The 15,159-nt window shown below is 43.7% G+C and overlaps 1 protein-coding gene across 1 annotated transcript in view; it reads left to right on the plus strand.

The window, feature by feature from the left end:
- ATAD2B (ATPase family AAA domain containing 2B) overlaps window positions 1-15,159 on the plus strand; it is a 714,191-nt gene that overhangs the window by 93,757 nt on the left and 605,275 nt on the right. The window contains 1 exon segment of the mRNA XM_030198808.1: window positions 10,538-10,587. Coding sequence (XP_030054668.1) covers window positions 10,538-10,587 — 50 coding nt within the window.

Consider the following 15,159-nt stretch of genomic DNA (forward strand, 5'->3'; position numbering starts at 1 on the left):
CCCCCCCCACACGGCTGCGACAGCTTCGGCTTTTGATTCTCTCGGGGTCTGGGGGTAAGCAAGAGATTTTGGGTTTTTCCCCAAAGGATTTCTCCTCCCTTAAAAAGCCTAGGCTTTCTTTGTTGTCTGAGGAGAGGTCCTGCATACGGTCGCTTGCAGCTTCCTCCGTGGTGGCTCTCTCGGAGCAGACGAGGGTGGAGGACAGTGTCCTCACTGACCCAACTGAAGGACTCTTCCACTGGAAGCCCTAAATATAGAGGGCCCTGAGGTTGCGGCTTCTCAGGCAGTCAACCTCAAGATGGCTAGTACCAGACGACCTTCTAAGGCCTTTCCGGTACATGAAGCTATTGAAGAGTTGATTTCAGCACAGTGGGCGGATCCGGATGGGGGGGGGCTGAAAGTAGCCAGGGCTATGGCCAGGCTGTATCCGATTTCAGCGGACTGTTTAGAGTAGTTTGCTCTACCTAGGGTGCTCTACCTAGGGTCACTAAGAAGACTACTCTTCCAGTGGAAGGTGGTGTGGCACTTAAGGATATGCAAGACAGATGGCTGGAGGCCTCTTTAAAACGTGCCTTTTGAGGTGGTCGTTTTGACACTTCAAGCTTCTGTTTGTAGTTCCTATGTGGCTAGAACTTGTCTCAGGTGGCTACATTCTGTCATGATTTCGGAGTCTGATATGTCGGGAACTCCTCAGATGTCGCTGGTGGGTATTGGGCTGGCGTACTTGGCAGATGTCTTGTATGATTTGGTCCGTGCGGCCAAATTCATGGCCTTGACCGTTTCCTCTCGGTGTCTTCTGTGGCTCCGTCATTGGGCCGCAGATATGGCTTCTAAGCAATGGCTCATTAAATTGCCTTTCCGAGGGAAATTGCTTTTTCGGGAAGACCTAGAAAAGATTCCTATTCCTGTAGAACTTCATTTACTGTATCAATGTTTCATTCTCAAAGGAATCGATTAAATTATCCATGTGGCTCACTAATAAGATTATATCTGAAGCAAAATTTATTTACTACCATCATTAGGTCCTAGCACGCCTTCCAGATGATATTCAATGTAACCTCCACGGGAGCCAAAAATTCCAAGCTGATAGCTCTTACGGGTTTAGGAGTGGCACCGCCGACAAGGGTTCAGCTGTAAACGACTTCCGTTTCAGCATACACTCCTAACTCACTCCTCCACTCCTTTGGACATGGTGGTTAAATGATTTGAGAGCGATGAACGCTGGCCATCGGCGGCTGACCCCCCCCATTGTCTCCTTCCTCGGCTGTAAAATACTTTATAAATGAAGAGAATCCCTCAGAAACCTGTCGGACCTCACGTCCCAGGTTCTCAACCGGTATGAACTGAGCCGTTGACTTGTTTCTAAATAGGGATTTTTAAACTCTTCTTTTAAGTATTTTTTATAGTGCTCAATGTGAAGTTTTTAAATATAGCAATTCTGACTACAACCAGTTCAGATATAGGAAAGCACCAAAACCAAGAAATGCAACACTTAGCTTGTGTCCTACGGTGCCACCGTTTCACCGTTACGTGGCTTCTTCAGGGACTGGTGTTGCCACTACTTAAAGTTCTCCTATCATTAACCTTTTCCCCTTTACACATGGAGTTCCAATCCACAGTGATTCCAAGAAGTGTTTTGTTTCCTGCAGAATTTTCAATCTATTTGATTCAAGGCTCTCGTTAATATACAATGCTACCCCTCCACCAATTCGATCCACCCTATCACTACGATATAATTTGTACCCCGGTATGACAGTGTCCCACTGGTTAGCCTCCTTCCACCAGGTCTAAGAGATGCCTATTATATCTAATTTTCCATTTAGTGCGATATATTCTAACTCTACCATCTTATTTCTTAGGCTCCTGGCATTCGCATATAGACATTTCAAACTGTGTTTGTTGCTCCTATTTACATCATGCTTAGTACTTGACAGTACTAATTTGCAATCTTTTGTCTGATTTTTATTTTTATTTAAGAACACCTGATCTACTACGGTCTCTTTTGCAACCTCACTATCAGGGTACCCTATCTTCCCTGTTTTGGTGATATCTTTGAAAGATACCTTATCCCGAACCATGCGCTTTTCAGTGATTGTCGGCCTCCCCCCCCCCCCCCCCCCCCCCATTTCTAGTTTAAAAGCTGCTCTATCTCCCTTTTAAATTCTGATGCCAGCAGCCTGGTCCCACCCTGGTTAAGGTGGAGCCCATCCTTTCGGAATAGGCTCCCCCTTCCCCAGAATGTTGCCCAGTTCCTAACCAATCTAAAAACCTCCTCTCTGCTCCATCGTCTCATCCACGCATTGAGACTCCAGAGCTCTGCCTGTCTCTTGGGCCCTGCGCATGGAACAGGTAGCTTTTCAGAAAATGCTACCCTTGAGGATCTGGATTTACTCTTTCTACCTAAGAGCCTAAATTTGGCTTCCAGAACCTCTCTCCCACATTTTCCTATGTCATTGGTACCTACATGTACCAAGACAGCCGACTCCTTCCCAGCACTCTCTAAAATCCTATCTAGGTGGCGCGTGAGGTCCGCCACCTTCGCACCAGGCAGGCAAGTGACCAGGCAATCCTCACGTCCACCAGACACCCAGCTATCTATATTCCTAATGATCGAATCACCAACTACAACAGCTGTCCTAACCTTTCCCTCTCGGGCAGCACTTGGAGACGTATCCTCGGTGCAAGAGGATAGTACATCCCCTGGTGGGCAGGTCCTGGCTACAGGAGTACTTCCTACTTCACCAGGGTGATGCTCTCCTTCTGGGGGACCTCCCTCCTCCAAGGTAGCACAATGGCTACCAGACTGGAGGTGGGACTTCTCTACAACATCCCTGTAGGTCTTCTCTATGTACCTCTTTGTCTTCCTCAGCTCCACCAAGTCTGCTACTCTAGCCTCAAGAGAACGGACACGTTCCCTCAGAGCTAGGAGCTCTTTGCATCGGGCACACACATATGACATCTCACCAACTGGGAGATAATCATACATAGTAACATAGTAGATGACGGCAGAAAAAGACCTGCACGGTCCATCCAGTCTGCCCAACAAGATAAACTCATATGTGCTAGTTTTTTGTGTATACCTTACCTTGATTTCTACCTGTCTTTTTCAGGGCACAGACCGTATAAGTCCGCCCAGTACTATCCCCGCCTCCCAACCACCAGCCCCGCCTCCCACCACCGGCTCTGGCACAGACCATATAAGTCTACCCAGCACTATCCCCGCCTCCCAACCACCAGCCCTGGCACAGACTGTATAAGTCTGCCCAGCACTAGCCCCGCCTCCCAACCGTCTCTGCCACCCATTCAAGGCTAAGCTCCTGAGGATCCCTTCCTTCTGAACAGGATTCATTTATGTTTATCCCACGCATGTTTGAATTCCGTTACTGTTTTTCTCTCCACCACCTCCCGCGGGAGGGCATTCCAAGCATCCACCACCCTCTCCGTGAAAAAATACTTCCTGACATTTTTCTTAAGTCTGCCCCCCTTCAATCTCATTTCATGCCCTCTCGTTCTACCGCCTTCCCATCTCCGGAAAAGGTTCGTTTGCGGATTAATACCTTTCAAATATTTGAACGTCTGTATCATATCACCCCTGTTTCTCCTTTCTTCCAGGGTATACATGTCCAGGTCAGCAAGTCTCTCCTCATCATGTATACCCTGTTGTCATCTACTATGTTACTATGTATGATTGTCTCCCAGTTGGTGAGATGTCATATGTGTGTGCCTGATGTGACACTCAATGCAAAAGACTGGATAGCACCCCTCTCGCTGCTGGACTGCTGACTCCTTCTTAGTGTTTTTGAGTTTTTCAATAATTTAAAACTTGCTACAGTATTAAGGATATAAGCCTAATATAAAAGTGTTTTTTAGTTTATATAGTATATTGTATGATTTAGTGTTTCCTTCTTAGATGGTAATGAAATGTATTTAAAACTCTGTAAGAGCACTCCTTGCTTGTTATCCTAATTACAATAACTGATTATAAATGAAGAGTTATCCTAGGGGTGGGTGGGAAGACTAAACTAGATCATGCAGTGCCTGTTAGATTCTATCTGTTAATGCTGTGGTACAAAGTTTATAAAACTAAGTGGAAAAGACTAAGGAGATTAGTTGATAAAATTTGCTTTTTATATTTTTATTTTGCCTAACACTAACCTACAGTTCCTCCTTGAAACCCCAAAATGCCCAACAAGATAACACATTACATGTGATACTTTACATGTATAGCTGATCTTGATTTGTCCTTGCCATTGGTGTCCATGGCTAGGCGCTTATTGTGGCTGCTTCCCAGCAGTGCCTTATAAAGTTGCCTTTTAGGGGGAAGCTTCTCTTTGGTGGTGATTTGGAGAAATTTGTCAAGGATCTAGATAATTTCAAGACACAGCATTTGCCACACCAAGCGGTACCATCTTGACCACTCAGCTTCCTTTCAAAGATCTAGGAACCAGCTGAAGCAATCCTTTTGCTTTGACAAGCATTCTTGCAACCAAGTCTGTAGGTCCTGCAGGCTCACTCTTTGTCAGACAGGAGAGGAGGGCATCTGTTCCATTTAATGAAGAGTGGGCCGAGATTACGTCAGACCAGTGGGTCCTAGATATTATCAAAGAAGGTTACAAATGAACGTTCTCCTCTCCAATCGCAAGATTTTTTTTTCTTGGAATCCCTGTGCAAAACCTTGCATAAGAGGCAGGCCATATTTTCCACGCTTCAGTCCATGCAGGAGTTAGAGGCAGTGATTCCAGTTTCCAGCCATGAATGAGGTCAGGGCTGCTACTCTATCTATTTCATTGTTCCCAAGAAAGGAGGATCCTATCGCCCGGTTCTTTTCAAGAAGGTCAACAAGTTCCTTTAAGTAAAGCATTTCCACATGAAAACCTTGTGCTTAGTAATGGCCGCAGTTCAGCCGGGGGAGTCCCTCACCTTTCTGGACCTCAAGGAAGCTTACTTCCATATTCCTATCTGGCTGCCTCATCAGCGGTTTCTCCGCTTTGTGGTAGTAGGACAGCACTTTCAGTTTCAAGCGATACAGAAGGAGAGAATTAGAGTGCATTCCTATTTTGACGACTGATTTATCAAAGTCTCCTCTTCTCAGGAGAGCCATCAGGTTGCCTCCAGAGTGATTCGTATGTTGCAGTCTCTAGGGTGGTGATCAGTCTTACCAAGAATCACCTAGTTCATATGCAAGCTCTAGAATATTTGGGGGTTCCATTTTGATACTTCCCAAGCCAAGATGTTTTTTCTAGATCTCAGAAGGGGCAAGATTCAGAGTCAGGTTCATCTCTTGTTACAAACACCAAGTCCTTCGATGTGGAATTATGTGAAAGTTCTGAAGTCCATGGCAGCAACACTCGATGTAACTCCATGGGTCAGAGCACACATGTTTTCACTTCAGCAGTCTCTTATCTCGCTGGTCTCTGGTAACTCAGAATTATGGTCTACGCCTTCTTTGTACGGCTCAGGCAAGGTACAGCATGTTGTGGCTTAAGTAGAACAGTCTCATCTGAGGAATGCCTTTGTTCTCTCCGTCTTTGATAGTTGTTGTCACAGTTGCGAGTTTGACAGGTCGGGGAGCACACAGTCTCCACCACAATGCACAAGGTCTGTGTAGCAAGATAAAGGCACTTTAGCCAATTAATCATTTGGAGCTCAGAGTGATTTCCAAGGACCTATTGGACTTTTGTCTCATTCTGGAGGGCAAGCTGGTCCGTGTTCTTTCAGTCAGTGTCATGCTGGTAGTTTACATAAACAGGCAAGGAGACACACCGAGGGCTGCTCTGGTGCCTGGTATGCACATTTTCTGGGCAGAAAAGCATTTGCTCCAGATTTCAGCAGTGCAATTGTGGGGACCCTCAATGTCCAGCAGTAGCTCTTTAGATTTGGTGGAATAGGAGATGTCACTGGACGTCTTCAAGCTCATTGCCCCAAAAATGGGGCAGCCTGATTCTGGACCTTATGGCAATTCATCACAATGGCTACTTAAGACTCCAGAACATATGAAAAAACCTTTTCTTTATTGACAATAAATATCAGTCATCCATACAAACCTACATACAATATAGTTTTAACTCACTCAAACATTCGCACGCTCCAGCCATCCATCCATATTCGTAAAAGTAGTGCACAGCTATATATGCCTTTCACAAAGATGATACAGCTCGTCATCAATCAATGCAGTGTACATAACTTGTCAATTTGATCTGTACCCATTATCCTTTGTGTGGCTGAAACAAACTTAATACAGTGTTGCACCATATACGTAAATTATAAGAATATTCCTCAAGCCACAATAGTGTTCCCAATTGAAGACAAATGTCACTGAGAATATCCAAAACCCCCAAACTGGGTTGGCTGGAAACGTGTGTCCATGCTTGAAAACTTCAAATCGCCGGTTCCCCGATGCTGATCGGCATTTCGTCTCCTTCCTCAGGAGGAACCAAAACTGTAACAACATTAATGCTCATCACCCACTACATACTCATATTTACTTTAAACTAATTTTACAAATCAACATTTTAAATCGTACTTACTAATAATACTATATCATGCTGCACGCCTACGTGGTAGTCGGCCAGGCTTCCGCCCAGGAATCGCACCACCGGAAACTGTTGTACGTCAGCCCCGAAATTGTGTGAGTTAAATACCCAGGGGCCCATTGCACAAACGCACGCGCCGACAATTACGTCACACCCACTCGACCTCCAAATTGAGGCCGTGCGGTGCTACTGTGCCCCATGTGTAGATGTAACGCTGCTCCAATAAAAGTAAACGAGCACTAATGTCCCCACTTCTGTTGGTAGGTACAATCTGGGACAACACAACACATTGGAGCTGATCAATAGTGTGATTATATCGCTGCCAATGGGACACCAGCGGATTCTCCCTTTTACCTAATCTTAAATTGCTAACATGCTCTGCCAGCCGATTCTTTAATTGTCTCTTTGTGTGGCCTATGTAATATAGTGCACAAGGGCACCAAATACAATAAACGACACACTCACTAGTACATGTAGTGTTCTGTCTTAAAAAGAATTGTCTATCACTATGTGGGATATCAATCACGCTGGTGTCCACAGAATAGCAGCAATACACACATTTACCACATGGGGAATGTCTGCCCATACTATTTTGTTGTTTGGAACGTTTGAGCAACTCCCCTATGTTGGCCTGTCGAGCATACGCCACCTTCGGTCGTTCCCTGAACTCCGAGTGAACAGACAAAACATGCCAGTATCTGTGGATGATTGAAGAGATGCCCACTGCTCTATGGGAAAAAGGAATAACGCATGCCACTGTGTTACTGGAGGAGACCTGACCTGAATAAAACAACCAAGGACGATAGGCATATAGCGCCCTCTTATATGCGCTCCGTATAACCTGCTTCGGATATCCACGCTCTACAAATCTGTCCCTCATCTCCCGAGCCTGAGCCTTGAATTCGATAACTGAAGAACATAAACGACGTAACCTCAAAAATTGGCCCACAGGGACACCCCTCTTCAGAGCCTTATGGTGAAAGCTCTGATAATGAAGAAGGGTGTTCCTGTCGGTCGGCTTACGATAAATAGTCGTATCAAATCCACCATCTGATGTTCTAATGATCTTAATATCCAAGAAATCAAGCTCATGAGTATCCATTCTAGAGGTAAATTTAATGTTAACATCAGCATCATTAAGACTTTCTATAAAGGCATTAAGAGCGCTAAGGGGGCCTCGCCAAAACAAAATAACATCGTCAATGTACCTTTTCCACATAACAACGTGGCGGTACCAACTCGAAGTGTAGACATGAATTTTTTCATATTGGGTCATATATAAACAGGCCAGGGAAGGTGCGACAGTAGCCCCCATCGCAACTCCCCGGGTCTGTACATAGAACTGATCACCTTCCCTGACGATGTTATTTTGTTTTGGCAAGGCCCCCTTAGCGCTCTTAATGCCTTTATAGAAAGTCTTAATGATGGGTATTTAACTCACACAATTTCGGGGCTGACGTACAACAGTTTCCGGTGGTGCGATTCCTGGGCGGAAGCCTGGCCGACTACCACGTAGGCGTGCAGCCTGATATAGTGTTATTAGTAAGTACGATTTAAAATGTTGATTTGTAAAATTAGTTTAAAGTAAATATGAGTATGTAGTGGGTGATGAGCATTAATGTTGTTACAGTTTTGGTTCCTCCTGAGGAAGGAGACGAAATGCCGATCAGCATCGGGGAACCGGCGATTTGAAGTTTTCAAGCATGGACACACGTTTCCAGCCAACCCAGTTTGGGGGTTTTGGATATTCTCAGTGACATTTGTCTTCAATTGGGAACACTATTGTGGCTTGAGGAATATTCTTATAATTTACGTATATGGTGCAACACTGTATTAAGTTTGTTTCAGCCACACAAAGGATAATGGGTACAGATCAAATTGACAAGTTATGTACACTGCATTGATTGATGACGAGCTGTATCATCTTTGTGAGAGGCATATATAGCTGTGCACTACTTTTACGAATATGGATGGATGGCTGGAGCGTGCGAATGTTTGAGTGAGTTAAAACTATATTGTATGTAGGTTTGTATGGATGACTGATATTTATTGTCAATAAAGAAAAGGTTTTTTCATATGTTCTGGAGTCTTAAGTAGCCATGTGTTAAAACTGACTCTGGTTGTGTAAAAAATCCCTATAGTTAATCAATTCATCACAATGCCAAGGTTCCCAAGTTTTCAGCAGAACCTGGCCATGGTCAGTGTCAGGTCTTCTCTGTCTTTTCTCCATGGCCCGTGATAGGCAGAGTTCTCCACCGGATTCTTCTTCATCCTGGTCTGGTAATCCTGGTTGCCCTAGTCTGGCCCAGGAGGTTGTGTTGTGTAACCTGATTTGGCTGCTAGTAGACAGGCCATTTAAGCTTCTGCTTTCTCAAGGGCTTCGTCTGCAGGGTCTAATCCAAATGGAGGATTCATCTTGTTTTGATCTTATGGTCTGGGTCTTTAGAGGTCAAAATTAAGGAATAAAGGTTACTGTGATGATTTCCTTCAGTTGTGAAAGCGATCTACCTCCTTGGCTTATGCTCAGTTCTGGAGAATTTTTGAAGACTGGTGTTCAAAATGGGCCATCTCCCCCCTTCATTCTTCCTTGCCACAGATTTTAGCCTTCTTGCAAGAGGGCTTTAAAAAAAGGCTGGCCTACAACTCCCTTGTAGGAGGCAGTTCTTGCTTGTTATTGGGTGTGGCTGCTGAACACATCTTTGGCTGCACATCCGGATGTTGTTTGTTTTTTTTACGAGAGGTCAGTCATTTTAAATCTCCTTTTTGGTGTCCTTGCTCAGAATGGAATCTTAACCTGGTGCAGAAGGCTACTTTGAAAGACCTTACCCTAAAGTCTGTTTTTCTGCTGGCCATTATTTCTGCGTGTTGGATCCTTATCCTGTAGAGATCATTCCTCGATTTTTCTGAAGCGGGGATGACCATTCGCACCATTTTTCCCTCTCTCTCTAAGGTGGGGTCTTTGTTTAACCTGAATCAACTACTGTTTCTTCTGTCCTTTAGGAAGGAAGATTATGGTAAGGACTTTGCCTTGCTGCATTTCCTGAATATCCACCAAGTGCTTCTCCAGCATCTTCAAGCGACCAATGAGTTTCGTCGTTCAGATCATATCTTCATCCTCAAGTCGGGACATAATTGGGGCAATGCTGCCTCGAAGGTGACTGACTGTCGCTCGCTGGATTTAAGAAATCTATTGCGTCGGCCCATATTCTTCTGGTAAACAACTTACATCTTCGATTAGAGCTTTCTCTACCAGAGCTCTTTCAACATCTTGCAGAATTTCAAGCCTGTTCTCTTGAAGTATGAGGGTCGGCCACATGATCCTCCTTACATACCTTTTCCAGGCACTTTAGACATTTTGGCTTGGTCAGAAACATTCCTTGGAACATCGGTTCTGTCTGTTGATGTTTCTGGTTCCCACAAGTCTCTGGATTTATCTGCTGTTGATGACAAGAAAGGAAAAATGATGTTTTACCCGATAATTTTCTTTCCTTTTAATCACAGCAGATGAATCCAGAACCCCACCCTGTGTTGGTACTTTGATCCTATTTTCAGTAATTTTCTCTGTGTAGGCTTGTTGCTGCATATTGCTATTTATCATTTCAGTTTTGTTCACACCTTATTTCTGTGAGGAAGGATTGTTTAATTCTATCTTTTGCTTTGTTATGAGCAATACTAACTGACTCAGGAACTTACTGTCCTATAAGAGAGTTCAGTTTGATGCCCTATATCTTCACCTACTGGTAGATGGTCATAACCCACAAGTGTCTGGATTCATCTGCTGTGATTAAAGGAAAGAAAATTATCAGGTAAGACACACTTTTTTTTTTTCATATATGGAATATATGGTTCATTAGAGTATCACAGTTGTCATAATATCCTAAACTCAAGCTACAAATGTAGCAGTTCAACTGATTGGCATGCACTAATTAATTTTAAGTTGCATGTGTTGTGACTTCTGCTAGGAGTTGTATTTCAGAAAGTTAATATATATATATTTTTTTTAGGCTAAATCCTCAATCTGGAACTTCATTGCCAAATGGACATGCTAGTTTATGTAAGTATATTGGTTTTATACATATTGCTTATATGTGACCATCTCTGGGGAAAGGTGACTAAAGTAGCAAATTTAGTTTATTTGGCCTTGCTATAACACCTTTGCCAGCTAGCAGATCCAAAATATTGAGAATGGCTGATTTTATTTTCCTGTCATGAGTCCACGAACAGTCTGAAAATGTTACATGGTTGAACTTCTGTAACTTTATTTTTTTCACATAAAAGGGTGGGGTTTGGGCTATTGTATTATTATTTACAGGTGCTTGATATAATGCAAAATGCCAAAATTGGCTTCTATGTGGTTTACAACTTTTTTGCTCAAACAGAATTCATTAAAACCTTGTATTTTTGTTTCTGGTAACTTTAGTTGCCTTTTTCCAGAGATGGTCACACATATGCTATTATACTGTATATTTTTTTAGTACTACTATTTTATTTCTCTTAAGTATATAAACAGTATCCATATATAATAGCTCAAGCTGTGCTGGATTATAAAGGGGAATTTCAAAAGAAGCCAGATCTTATTGCAAGTGGTCTGGCCTTCAGATGAAGAAACAGTTTTCTCTGAAATTGTGTGGATTTAGCTACATTGGGAAATACTTGCATTCTCCAAGGACAAGCAGGCTTCTATATTCTCAGATACCAATCTGCGTCGGAGCCGTGCTCCACTGCGCAGGTGCAAGTGCCTTCCCACCCGCCGGCCGCATGAGCGTGGTCTCAATTCTTTTCTTTCCATGTGAGGAGCAGCTTTGTTTTTTCGGTCTCTCCTCACATACCTCGTTCTAAGAGGTTTTGAGTGCCTTTTGGCTAATTTTTTATTTTTCATTGTGGTTTTTTATTTTTTATTTTTTACACTTTAAATCCTGCCCTTTTATTTTCTTTGTGAATTTTGCCTAAGTTTTAAGTTTTCTTTAATTTTCGATGTCCTGGGTCGGTTTAGGCCCTGACTCCGGTCGGGTTCTTCCCTTCTTTTTTCATGCCTTTGCCCCTTTTTCAAGTGCCATTGAGTCTTTTGATTTGGCCGATGAGGTTTTCCCATCCATGACAACAAAGACTTCCAGTGGCTTCAAGCACTGTACTCGGTGCAATCGGACCATCTCGAGGAAGGACACCCATTCTTGGTGTCTGCAGTATCTTGGGCCCGACCATATTCCTGCGAACTGTGCTTTCTGGCTTTACATGAAGAAGACGACCCAGGTTTCCTGAGAAGCTCAACAAGAGAAGATTTTTGTAGCCAGGTCAGGTTCTACTACTACTACTACTACTATTTAGCATTTCTATAGTGCTACAAGGCATACGCAGCGCTGCACAAACATAGAAGAAAGGCAGTCCCTGCTCAAAGAGCTTACAATCTAATAGACAAAAAATAAATAAAGTAAGCAAATCAAATCAATTAATGTGAACGGGAAGAAAGAGAGGAGGGTAGGTGGAGGCGAGTTGTTACAAGTGGTTACGAGTCAAAAGCAATGTTAAAGAGGTGGGCTTTCAGTCTAGATTTAAAGGTGGCCAAGGAAGGGGCAAGACGTAGGGGCTCAGGAAGTTTATTCCAGGCGTAGGGTGCAGCGAGACAGAAGGCGCGAAGTCTGGAGTTGGCAGTAGTGGAGAAGGGAACAGATAAGAAGGATTTATCCATGGAGCGGAGTGCATGGGAAGGGGTGTAGGGAAGGACGAGTGTGGAGAGATACTGGGTAGCAGCAGAGTGAGTACATTTATAGGTTAGTAGAAGAAGTTTGAACAGGATGCGAAAACGGATAGGGAGCCAGTGAAGGGTCTTGACGAGAGGGGTAGTATGAGTAAAGCGAACCTGGCGGAAGATGAGACGGGCAGCAGGTTCCTTAACATTGCCATCGAGGTCGGAGGTGTCGGCATCAATGTCGAACATCGCACTGGCATCGGGGGCCTCAGTAAGCATGGCTGCTTCGAGACCTTTAGACACTGGGAGCAGTGAGGTGTTGAGTGGGTCTCCACCTATCTCGAGGCCTCCTGCTGTGCAGGACCCTGGGACCGTCCATCGTCGGATCCAACTCTGAGGTGACATGAGGGTTCGACGTTGTCCTCATTGGCACCGAGGAGCATGGCTGATGTGCTTCGGGTGAAGGCCAAGAAGCATTGTCCTAGGTCATCCTCAGTACATGGTGCTGGGAGCTATTTACATCATGCTTAGTACTTGACAGTATTAATTTTGCAATCTTTTTGTCTGATTTTTATTTTTATTATTATTTAAGGACACCTGATCTATTACGGTCTCTTTTGCAATCTCATTATTGGGATACCCTATCTTCCCTGTTTTTGTGATATCTTTGAAAGATACCTTATCCCGAACCATGCGCTTTTGAGCGACTGTCGGCCTTCCCCCAGTTTCTAGTTTAAAAGCTGGTCTATCTCCTTTTTAAAAGCTTATGCCAGCAGCCTGGTCCCTTTCGGAATAGGCTCCCCCTTCCCCAGAATGTTGCCCAATTCCTAAGAAATCTAAAACCCTCCTCCCTGCACTTCAGAAAATGCTACCCTAGAGGTTCTGGGTTTGAGCTTTCTATCCAGGAGCCTAAATTTGGCTTCTAGAACCTCTCTCCCACATTTTCCTATGTCATTGGTACCCACATGTACCAAGACGGTCGGCTTCTCCCCAGCACTATCTAAAATCCTATCTAGGTGACGTGTGAGGTCCGCCACCTTCGCACCAGGCATGCAAGTGACCAAGCGATCCTCATATCAACCAGCCACCCAGCTATCTTTATGCCTAATCGAATCACCAACTACAACAGCTGACCTAACCCTTCCCTTCTGGGCAGCACTTGGAGACATATCCTCGGTGTGAGAGGGTAGTGCATCCCCTGTTGATGCTCTCCTTCCGGGAGACCTCCCTCCTCCAAGGTAGTACAGGGGCTACCAGACTGGAGGTGGGACTTCTCTATGTACCTCTCTGTCTCTCTCAGCTCCACCAAGTCTGCTACTCTAGCCTCAGGAGAACGGACCTGTTCTCTGAGAGCTAGGAGATCTTTGCATCGAGCACACACATATGACATCTCACCAACTGGGAGATAATCATACATGTGACACTCAATGCAAAAGACTGGATAGCACCCCTCTTGCTGCTGGTCTGCTGACTCCATCTTAGTATTTTTGAGTTTTTTAATAATCTAAAACTTACTAAAGTATTAAGGATATTAGCCTAATATAAAAATGTATTTTAGTTTATAAGGTATATTGTCGGATTTATTTAGTGTTTCCTTCTTAGATGGTAGTGAAATGTATTTAAAATTCTGCAAGAGCTCTCCTTGTTATCCTAATTACAATAACTGATTATAAATTAAGTTATCCTAGGGGTGGGCAGGAAGACTAAACTAGATCCTGTAGTGCCTGCTAGAGGCTATCTGTTAATGCTGTGGTACAAAATTCAAGTTTTAAAACTAAGGGGAAAAGACTATGGAAATTAGTTGATCAAATTAGCTTTTTTTATATTTTTATGCTGCCTATCACTAACATACAATTCCTCTATTAAACCCCAATCTTTAAGTTCCCAAAGCAAAATAGTGTTCACTTACCAGAGAAATGTCCTCTTCTCTCAGAACTTCTCAGAAAGTTCAGTGGGACCTTTCCTCTTTATATAGTTTTGAATCTAAGGGGCCTTTTTTATACAGGCTGTTTCAAGCTAACTCAGCAACCTGTGCAAATATTCTACTTCCCCACACCTTAATTAGCACCTAATTGAGGCCACTGGACGTGCTACCTCTCCAGCAACCAAAGAACAGAAAATAACTGCCTTTTAGAACAAGAGGTTTTGGCTGTTAAGTTTCTACCTCTGGAAAAGATTTCAGTTTAAAGCTAAGGGAAAATGCCTATTTCTAGAGAAAATTTTAGTTTAAAACTGTGGGAAAAGGGTTGTACACTATGGCCATTAGTTAATAATGCTTGCGTTTCTCTCTCTTTTTATTCCCCCCTTAATACTAAACTAGGTCCTGCTTACTTCTCTCTCTCTCGCTCTCTCTCCCCTCCGCGCCTCCTTAATAGTAAACTAGATCCTGCAGTGCCTGCTAGAGGCTATCTGTTAATGCTGTGATACAAAATTCAAGTTTTAAAACTAAGGGGAAAAGACTGTGGAGAGTAGTTGATAAAATTTGCTTCTTTATATTTATTTTGCCTATCACTAACCTACAATTCCTTCTTTAAACCCCAATCTTTAAGTTCCCCAAAGCAAAATAGTATTCACTTACCAGAGAAATGTCCTCTTCTCTCAGAACTTCCCAGCTGGTGACTTCCGGTGACGTCACTGTCCTCGATGGAAGCCTGATTTTGTAGCTCCCGAACAATCCAGCTAAAATAGCGAACTTTAGCAGTAAATACGACGAATTTTGATTCTCTCCCGCTGATAGAACCTCGATCGAAAGGTAGGAAGGCAGCATGGCGCAAAAATTAAAGAACTTAGAGGCGAAAAGCGCGATGCGCAGTAGCCAGCATACATCTAAAACACCCTCGCGCCATGTCTCCCCGCACCTCGAAGAGGCCTCAGATTTTGAGTCGGAAAGATCGGAAGAAGACACAGGCAGTGTGAGGAAGTCGCATTCTGCCCGTTTGC

This window comes from Microcaecilia unicolor, chromosome 3 (genome assembly GCF_901765095.1).
Source record: "Microcaecilia unicolor chromosome 3, aMicUni1.1, whole genome shotgun sequence".
NCBI lineage: Eukaryota > Metazoa > Chordata > Amphibia > Gymnophiona > Siphonopidae > Microcaecilia > Microcaecilia unicolor.